We start from the raw sequence: 10,147 nt of genomic DNA on the forward strand, positions 1-10,147 counted from the left end.
CCCCGGCCTGAGCCCCGCGCCCCGCCGGGCTCGCGCCCCTCCCGCGCCTCCGCCCGGGGAGCACGTCGGCCTTTTGTTGGCGAACCGTCTTTTCTTCCAGCGCTTTGCGCAGCAACGGAAATTTCCCCGCTCCTGGGTGGAAATTAAAGGTTCTCCCTCCTCCCTCTCCCCCCCCCCCACTTTTCCTCTCCCCACCCCTCTTTCCCGCGGAGCCGGAGTCCGCACCGCCAGGCGCGGGAGCCGTCTTCCAGCGCCTCGCCGCGGCCGGGCTGCCGCGCCTTCCATGGGCACCGCGCTGGCCTGCAGCCACCGCGGGGCGGGCGCGATGCCACGATGGGCTTGATCTGGCTCCTGCTGCTCAGCCTGCTGGAGCCCGGCTGGCCCGCGGCGGGCCCCGGGGCGCGGCCGCGGCGCGATGCAGGGGGCCGCGGCGGGGTCTACGAACACCTAGGCGGGGCGCCCCGGCGCCGTAAGCTCTACTGCGCCACCAAGTACCATCTCCAGCTGCACCCGAGCGGCCGCGTCAACGGCAGCCTGGAGAACAGCGCCTACAGTGAGTGCCTGGCTCGGCGGGGGCCCCGGTGGGAGCAGCGCCCAGGGTGCCCGCCTCCCTCTGCCAGAGGGCGGCCGCCCGGATGCGCTCCTCCGCCGCCTCGACCGGGGAGAAAAAGCGCGCTCTGCAGTCGGGGGAGAGCTGGGAGGGGGACCGAAGAGAGCGCAGCAGCCTGGGCCAAGGTGGGGCGAGCTGGCAGCACATGCCCCCGCCTGGCCGGCTCCTCAGAGGGGGCACGTGGTTGGCGACTCCAGACCGCGCTCCGCTGCTTGGCAGTTCTGACAAGTTTAAGCTCTTTGAATTTGTCGGAGAAAAGGATCTGGAGGAGGCATTTATCATTCTCTTTATTATTTTGAGGACTTCTCCACCTCCTGTCGACCCTGGGTGCACCGCGTTCCCCCTCTACCCTCCCTCCTCTGGGTCGCCCAGCCGTTGCCGCTACTGAGCAGGACACTCGCCTCCCAGAGCTAGGTTGCAGGCTGCTGCCCTCAGTCTTTTCCCTGGGCTGGGATCCGCACCCCTCAGCCTCAGCCCTTGCCCGCAGGGGTGGCAAGAAGGGTGGGGGTCCCCTCTGTGGCATGGGGGTCGTGAGAGCCAAGGCACATCTTCCTGGGTCTGGGGGAGTTCGAGATACAAGTACGCCCTCCCCGAACCCAGGACCAGAGGCCCGGGCTGCGCTCACTGGGCAGTCCCCAGGTTCCGCCGAGTGACTCTAGCCACTGGGACCTGAGGCCGGTGCTGAGCCTCCTTGCACGGAGAGAAAGCTGGGAGACCCTAAGCAACCTTGACCGGTGGGGAGCAGGCGGGCGCTCGGACCCGGAAGGACCGCAGTGGGGAGCGTGGGAGTGTCAAGCACCGCGGAGATCCTGGCTTAGGGCGCTGCGCTTGACTCCTGCCCTGGGCGCAGGAAACCGCACGGTGGTTCAAGGTGGTAGCGGAAAACCGCAGCTTCCTCCGGGGGAAGCCGCAGCCCTGCGAGGGCGTGTTTGGAGGCCATCTGAGCACATGGTGGGGACGGCGATCGCCAGGGGTTCCCTGTGCGCAGGACTCTTCTTGCAGGCACCCCACACAGGCTCCCTCCAAATTCAGTCTCCCTGGGTCGTAGAGCATCTAGTCTTCCTGGTGCAACCCAGGTGGGCCGCTCAGAGGCAGGGAGGGGCCACTCACAGCGGTCTCAGCAGGCATCTGGACCTGAGCGCAGCTGCTCCCTGGGCTGGCGCTGGGGAGCCTAATGACTGTACCCCACACTTGAAAGGCCCGCAACACACACACGCCCTAGAGTGAGACCTCAACTAAGTCCTGATTTCCAGGTGATCCGGCCATGCAGGTGGCGGACACCAGCCCTGGACTTGTGCCCCTGGAAAGGGTTGGAAGGCAGTCCCAGGCATCCTGGAACCCTTTTGGGGACATGGCCCTATTTGGGAACTTTGCAACCCCAACCCCCAGAAGCTCCCTAGTGTCCACAAAGACAGGCACCAGAGTGACTGGACGTCCTCATCCACTGGGGTGTGGGCGAGCCCTGGCCAGTGTCCCTCTGTGAGCTCCAGATTCGGCTTTCGCCTCACTTCCTGTATCCAAGGACCCTCTGCCTGGGACATCTCCCACCCAGATCCACTGCCAGCTTGGCTTGGGTGGCACCCTGGTGGGGTCACATCACCCACCCGAGTAAATGCGAACCTTCCCGCCCACTCCTGGGTTCAAATTACTCTCCTGGGCGCAGCCTTCCGAGGCCGACGCCCCTTCTCCTCTCCAGCGGTGCTTTCTCCCTCCCTTCCCAGCCCCTGCCACCTGTGGGGCGTGGGTGACCTTGCCATTGTGAACTGGGTGGTGCTCAGGGCTGGCCTTGGTTCTGTAGAGGCAGAGCGACTGACGGGCCTTCCAACTTCCCCAGGCATCCTGGAGATCACGGCGGTGGAGGTGGGCGTTGTGGCCATCAAGGGGCTCTTCTCTGGGCGGTACCTGGCCATGAACCAGAGGGGCCGGCTCTACGCTTCCGTGAGTCCAATCTCTTGCATGGGCGGGCACTGATAGAGTAGCCGCCGCACTGGAATACCACATCAGGGGACGGAGGGGTCGGAGGGGACAGGAGTGCAAGAATGCTTTGCTAGGAGTGTGCAGGACTCACACTGGACCGGGACTCTGGGCCTGTGAATCGGTAGCCCCGAGCTCTCGGGGGCTCCTTGGGGAGGCAGCCCCAGCAGATGGGCCTGCGGGGAAGTCGTGCGGGGGTTCAGAAAGCGATCACATCATTATTAGCTTCCCTGAAGAGAGCAGAGCGCAGAGGGGAGGTAGACCCCCACGTTTCCACTGAATTAATGGGTCCAAGCAGACTTGCAAGCAAATCCGGGTCGTGTCCCCCCCCCCCCCCCCCCCCCCCCCCCCGCAAAGCTCTTCTGCTGGGCGGGGCAGGGCTCTGGGGGAGGAGCAGGGCAGGCTCAGCCCTTCGAGGGGCAGGGAGTGGAAGCGCCAGCCGTCAGCGCTTGGGGGGAACTGAGCAGAGCGGACGGGAGGAGGGAGCCCTGTCCAAGGCCACGGCCCGAGCCCAGGTGCACCACCCCCTCTACCGATCCCCTGGTTCCGTGGGCATCGTCCAGGGAACACCTGGTGTGACACACACCCAGCTAGGAAGTTTGCCACTTCAGCTGATGACCACGTGCCCCATGGCTGACACCTCCCAGGCACTGAGAGGTTGTGCACCCTTGTACAGTCCAGACGTCCATCTTGCCTGTGTTGAGCACCCCTCACCTGCTCACCTGCCACCTCTGGCATCCGGTGATCCATTTTCAAGTGTTTTGCTAAAAGAAGTGCCAACCTTGGGCCTGCCGCACCCAGGGGCCCTTGCCAGAAAGTGCGTCTGGAAGCAGAAGCTCCCGGGTGGCCTTTCTCAGGCCTTCCGTGTCCCCTCCCCGCTCAGTGATGAACGTGCCCCCTGCTGGGGTCGGGTCTGGCTGAGCCACCCCCGAGGCAGGCCTGGGGCTGTCTGGAACCCGCTCCAGTGACCGTCTTGGTTGTTCCTCCTCCTTGGAGTGAGGGGTGCCCCAGGAAGGAGGTTTGGTGGCCTCCACTGATGGTACTGCTCTTCTTGACCACAAGGAAGGCCTCCTGTCCCCACCAGGGGACTCCCCAGGTAGAGCGGGGAGGGCAGACCCGGGAGGACACGGCACTGCCACTCAGTGGAGGACCCAGGCGTGTCTGGTGATCCCAGTGTGTGGGCCACCTGTGGCTTCCGTCCCTCGGAGCTCACAGCCTGGTCTCGGGAGAGGCAGGGCTGAGGTTTACGGTCCCACTGGGGACCACGAGGCCAGGGATGGACTGGCAATCTAGCTGGATGCTGTGGAACTTGGCAGAGCACCCAGCAGACGTGGACTCACTGCCCTGCAGACAGCATCAGAGGGAGGCAGCTGTGTGCCGCCCTGTCGCGTTCCCCCGCCAGCCGCCCGCTGGTCTAGGAGAGCTGCTTCACCACCCTGCCCCGCCCTCGCTGCTCGGGTGCCCTGACTTGGCTGGCATCCTGCCTCTCCCCTCCGCTGGCTGGCTTGTCCACTTCTGTGGGCAGGTGACCACTGGCTTGCACCCCAACACCCCAGTGCCAGTCCCAGCTTCCTCTCTAGTTATAGATCACTCCCCGGGACACCCCAGCCGCTCAGGGACCCCAGGTGAGGGCAGCGCAGCCACTGGAACTCAGCAGGCTCCTGACCCCCACCTGCACCATGGCCCCCAGCCTCTCATTTTAGCTGGAGTCAGCTGGGAGCCTGGGAACCCTCCCTCTCTGAGCCCCACATTAGGTCTGTCCCCAAGCCTCAGTCCACACCCCACCTCCCCACAAGCCTTGTTCCTTCCTACCTTGGGACCAACAGCCTTGGGACCAGGTGTCTGGCCCAAGCCTTTCTGTCCTACAGCCCAGTCAGCCGTCCTCACGCTCACCCGTCTGTCCCCGCCAGCTGTCCACCCACCCATACCTGCGTACAGTCACCGTCCATCCAGCCAATCATCCCCACACAGGTCCGTTCGCCCCCTCTGCCTGGTGGTCCATGGACTCGCCACCCACCCATCCATCTGCGTCGCCCTCTAGCCATCCACATACCACCCACCACCCAGTCACCCACCCATCCGTCCACCCACACACACATCTGTCCACCACCATTCAGTCACCCGTGAACACACCGTCCCTCCACCTATGTGCCCACCCAGTCGGCCATCCATCCATCCATCTCTCCAGCCAGCCAGCATTCATTCATCAGTGTCCCCGACACTTACCCTGTGACATATTCTGCTAGGTACAAGCCGAGGGGTCACCCTAAAAAGCACATCACGGCCCCCAGGGTCCCCACATCACCCACACGTGCTCACCAAGGCACCCAGCTCCTCTCCCGCCTCTGACCCACAGCTCCCACGCCCTCCAGACATGCTGTGCCCTGCCGAGCCGTCCCCTCCTGCCCCCTCCTCAGGACACTTCCCACCCACGCCCTGTCAGCAAGGTCTCTGAGTCCACTTGGTGTGGTTAGGAGGGGCTCTGGGGAAGGGCCTGGGTGGGATGGCAGGGTCAGAGTGGCCTGGGCACTGAGGCCATCGAATCTCAACCACAGCCGCATGGAGTCTGTGGCTCTGGCCCTCCCTGGTCATCTTGGCTACCCATGCCCACAAGGTGCCAGCAAGTGCTCTGTGCCCCCCACCCCAGGACCCCACTTGGCAGGGCCTGAGCCTCTTGCCCTTCGAGGCCCACAGGCCTCTGTCCTTCATTTACCCGCCACGTCCCTGAAAGACAGAGCCCACTGCCTGGCTTTCCTGGCCCAGGGGACACACCTCCGCCAGGACCACAGACCTGGGAAGAGGCCGGGCCTGCCCCAGGTCCCCATGTGCCAGGGTGGGAAGCAGGTGCTGGCACAGCCTGGGGGACCCCAGCCCCGGGGCCCAGGGCAGCATGGAGTGCAGCCCAGGAGTCAGGCAAAGGCCAGGACCATGCCCTGTCCCCGTGGGGCCTGATGCCACCCCGGCCTCTGTGTCCTCATCACAAACCAGGGGGGTGGTCCTGGGCAGGGCGCTCCACACCATGAGGCAGGAAGTCCTGGGCACCCACGGAGCGACGGGGACAGTGAGCGTCAGGGTGACACGGTGTGCGGACCCCTGCCCGGTTCGCCCTGAGCCCCCTCCTGGCATCTCCCACACCATGTCCCTGCCAGGTCAGTGCTACCAGTCCTGGGCCTGGACCCCACAGCCTGTGACCCTGGAAACAGGCCCAGGGCCCGCTGGGCCTCCTCCACTCCAGAGCTGCCCTTCCCCCTCCTGGGGCCACCACGCCCCAGAGGGAGAGAGAGGGAGAGGGCTCCCTTCCCTGCCTAAGGCCCGTCCCCGGGGGAAAGGAGAGTCCTCCAGCCCGCCTGGTCCCGCCCCCGGCTCAGCGGACCTGGGCAGGTGCATCCCCGCCCTCCTGTGGCTGCGATTGGAGCCTCGGTGGGCTTCCCAAGTCCTGCCCACCCACAGGGCATCCACCCACAGAGGCAGACCCCACAGGAGGCCCCGCGGGAGGGCCTGTGGTTGGGCCTCGGGGCCCTGGTGACATCTCCTGCACAGTCCCCAGTGGTTTCTGGGGACGGGGTGCATGTCCTCTCTGCTGTGGCGCCTGGGCCTCTGGGCCCCTTGGGGAACAGCAGTGGCCACGTCCCTCCGGCCAGGCTCCAGCCGGGCTCTACCTGCCGGGCGGGGACCCTCGTGCCCAAGACGTGAAAACCGCCTGCACCCCTCCTGTGGTGGCATTTCCTCCGCCGGTTGCTTTGGTCTCCCGAGTGGCTGGACCACAGGCCCGGCCGCCAGGGCTTCCTTTTCTTCTACGCCATTTCTTCAGGAGGGCTCTGGGGCGCCCCCTCTGCCTTCACCCAGGCGTCCAGTCCCTGCTGACGTGAGGCCACAGAGGCCCCCGGGTGGGAAGGCCCTGCCTCTGCCCCACAGCCTGTCCCTACGCCGGACGCACCGCAGAGGGGCATGGAGGCCGCAGGGCCCGGAGAGGACGGGCAGGGAACACAAGCCTCCAGGGGCTTAGGAGGCCTCGGCAGAGGGAGACGCCTGGAGCCCCCCGAGGGCCACGATCACCAGGCCCGGGAGGAAGGGCGTAGGAAGGGTGCCCGCAGCCTCCAAGGACAGGGAGGTGTGGGGGTGCCCTGCCAGCCCGGCCCCTGACGTGCCTCTGCCCGCAGGAGCACTACAGCGCCGAGTGCGAGTTCGTGGAGCGGATCCAGGAGCTGGGCTACAGCACCTACGCCTCCCGGCTGTACCGCTCGGCGCCCGGTGGGCTGGGGCCGCGGCGGCAGCCCGGCGCCGAGAGACTGTGGTACGTGTCTGTGAACGGCAAGGGCCGGCCCCGCCGCGGCTTCAAGACGCGCCGCACGCAGAAGTCCTCCCTGTTCCTGCCCCGCGTGCTGGACCCCAGGGACCACGAGCTGGTGCGGCTGCTGCAGAGCGGCGGCAGGAGAGGCAGAGCCGGGGAGGCCCCCCGGGAGCGAAGCCCTCGCACATCGGGGCTCCGCGCAGAGTGTCCACCAGCCGCACAGACGACAACTCTGTTCCCTGCCGTCTGGGCGCCGAGGGACACGTCGCCCGCCTCCCTGTGCGCTCAGACGAGGTCACAGGGAGCCCCCAGGCTGGACCGGGACTCCAGGGAGGGCGACTCTGAGACACTTGTGGGGTGAGTGACCCAGGAGCCCCCAGCAGCTCGCAGGGTGGACAGCGTGGGCGTCTCTGGACATTAAAGTATTTTATTCTGTGTTGCTGTTTGCCGGATGCCGTGCTGGTGCGGAAAGCCCGCGGCCTTCCCGGTACATCGCCCTGTCCAGCAGCCGGCCAGTGCTCCAGGAGAGGCCCCGCATGCTCCGAGAAGCAGCTGAGACGCGGCTGGGCCAGGCGGGGCGTGGGTGGGAAGGGGCGGCTCCTGCCTGCCGGCGGGTGCCTGGGCCTCGAGAGCGGCCGGGAGGACACGTGTCCCGGTCTCCGTGCTGCGCTGCCTCTGTGCGCTCCTGGCTCGGGTCTGTGTCTGCAGGTGTGGACGGAGGGGAGGCAGCTCTTCAGGGAAGGGCGTCCCACCAGGCGGGATCTCTCCTTCTTCATCCCTGAGACCCACCTCGGCCCAGCCCGTCCTGAACAGCCACTCCCGGGCACTGTGACTAGCTGTGGGGAGCCATGACCCGGCTCTGTCTGACCCCAACACCTGCCCCCCGCGGGGCCCATGGGTGGCTGGCCTGGTCGCCCAGGGGACAGCCCGAGGCCCAGGTTGGGCAGGTGCCCGGGGAGGGTGTGGCCTGGGCGTACAGCCCCAGAGGACAGTGCTCTTGTTCCCACTGCCCCCGCCCGGGTCAGAGAGCCCCAAGCAGCTCAGACCAGACCAGCCGGACCCTCGAGGAGGCAGAGGCGGGCAGCACGGGGCAGGCCGGGTCTTTGCCGAGCTGCCCCAGGATTGGGCGATGTCTGCTGAACCTCCACCCTGAGGCTCTGAGCACTGTCCCCTGCAGAGGGACGTGAGCAGAGGCAGCTCTGCTGTCCCTGTGGCCGTGTTCAACCAGAGGCGATGGGCAGATGACACGATCATTCCCAGTCTGCAGGTGAGGAACGGGGCTGGGCAGGGCACCTGCCCCAGGGGTGTGGTCACGGGTGTGGCGGTGTCACGGACGTGTCAAAGCTGGTCCCTGATGAGGGCTGTGGCCATGGGGGCCCCTAACACTGAGGCAGATGGGACCAGGCCAGTGGGGGCCCGGCCTCTGGGGGCCCACCGTGGCCGTGGGCGGAGCCTCTGCATCGTCACCTGCAGAAGGAGACCAGGGGCTCAGATCCCTTGAGAAGGAAAGGGGCTGGAGGGGCGAGAAGCCAGCCCACCTGCTCTGCGGGGAGCCCAGGGGCAGGGGCTAGATGCTGGGCCACCTGTGCTCATGGAGGACACCCTCAGAGCTGGAGCAGGGGCCCAGAGGCTGCAGGGACTGTGGCCTCTCTCCTTGCATTTGCCCAACCAGGACAGAAAAGAGGAGGCTGAGGGGAGAGGCCCAGGGGACAGGGCAGTGAGTCTCGGGGACTTTGGGGCAAGAATCTGTCAGGAGCAGGAACGTATAACGGCGTGGTCACGTGGAAGACAGGTGGTTCCTGCAAAGACGAACACTGTCACCACGGCGTCCAGCAGTCCCTGGGCCAGGCAGTCCCCCAAGGACTGAAGCAGGAAGCCAAAGGGGTGTCAGCGGGTGACAGCATCGTTCACGGTGGGCCAGAGGCTCATGTCCACCCTGGGAAGGAGGAGTGAGCCCGGTCCACCCACAGCCGGACGTCGCTTGGCCTTGGGGAGATGCCCACAACATGGCCGAGCCTCAAGGCCCTGGTGTTGGCACGGCGAGTGGCCCAGGGACTCTGCAGTGTGACGGAGAGTGGGCTGGGAGCCCGTCCAGGAGGGCAGCAGGCGGGCGTGGGGAGCTCTCCAGGAGACCCGCGGCTGGGGGGGCAGGGCTGAGGCGTGACGGTCACCAGGCTTAACACCCAGGCTGGGCGCCAGCGGCTGGAGCTCTGCAGCGCCTGACTGCAAACGCCTGTCATCCTGGGGTCCTGGGGTCACAAGTGGCTGGGGAAGGCGCCAGAGCAGTCAGTCAACAGTGCTGACCGCAGCGGCCAGCAGGTCCAGGGCCTGGGGAAGGACGGCGGGAGCAGAGCCGCCTGTGCAGTGGGCCTGGGCGGGGCCCACTCCCCACTGCCCCCGGGCCCTGGTGAGGCACGGGGGCTCCGAGCTGCTGCCGGGCCCAGAGTCCCAGCCTGGCGCTGCAGGACTCTCCGCGGGGCAGAGCGGGCCCTGCAACCTGGCAGGCTCAGAACCACCCCCTCCCCGGGGCGAAGGCCTCCGAGGGAGAGCCAGCAGGTCTGAGGCTGGCACCCCTGGACGGCCACCTGGCCTCCACAGCCCTCCAGCCGCAGATCCGCCGAGAGCTGGCCTGCACCTGCGACTGTCCACACCCAGAGGGATGGGGCTTCTGGGTAGGAGAGCCCCGCAGGCAGCACGCCAGCAGCAGCAGATGTCCCGGTCACTTTTGCCGCTGGACAGGGACACAGGGCTCTTCCACCTGGTGGTCCAGGGCCAGCTCCTCTCCCCTGTTCACGGAGCTGCCGTGGGGTCCACTGAGGCCATCCAGTGATGCTCTACAGTAACAACTGCAGAGGCCGCCGGGCAGGGCCAGGTGGAGGCCGGCCAGGAGCCGCGCTGGGGTGAGGGGCTGGGAAAGAGGGCAAAGTCTGGTGCTCACAGCGGCCTGGAGACCCTCAGGAATCCAGGCCTGGGCGGCTGCTCCAAGACAGGAGTTCAAAACTCCTCTGTTACCACTGACCAAATAAATGCACTTACAAGTGTGTCTGCACTAGTGTCTCCCATAGAGCTCAGGAGGCAGGACCGGAACTCTCCCTTCCTTCCTCTACCTGCCCCGCCCCCACCCCACCTCCCCAAACCCCACCCCACCTCCCCAAACCCCACCCCCACCCCACCTCCCAACCCCAAGCTCCACCCCCACCTCCCCAAACCCCATCCCCCCACCCCCACTCCCACCTCCCCAAACCCCATCCCCCCACCCCCACCCCACCTCC

The 10,147-nt window shown here is 66.7% G+C and overlaps 1 protein-coding gene across 1 annotated transcript; it reads left to right on the top strand.

Moving 5' to 3' along the window:
* Positions 1-333: 333 nt before the first annotated feature.
* On the top strand, positions 334-9,705 carry Fgf3 (fibroblast growth factor 3). The gene is made up of 5 exons (XM_047516447.1): positions 334-553; positions 2,445-2,548; positions 6,745-7,232; positions 7,348-7,458; positions 9,474-9,705. Exons 1-5 carry the CDS (start codon positions 334-336, stop codon positions 9,703-9,705), a joined length of 1,155 nt encoding a protein of 384 aa, XP_047372403.1.
* Positions 9,706-10,147: the final 442 nt, after the last annotated feature.

This window comes from Sciurus carolinensis, chromosome 11 (assembly GCF_902686445.1).
Source record: "Sciurus carolinensis chromosome 11, mSciCar1.2, whole genome shotgun sequence".
In the NCBI taxonomy this organism is placed as follows: Eukaryota; Metazoa; Chordata; class Mammalia; order Rodentia; family Sciuridae; genus Sciurus; species Sciurus carolinensis.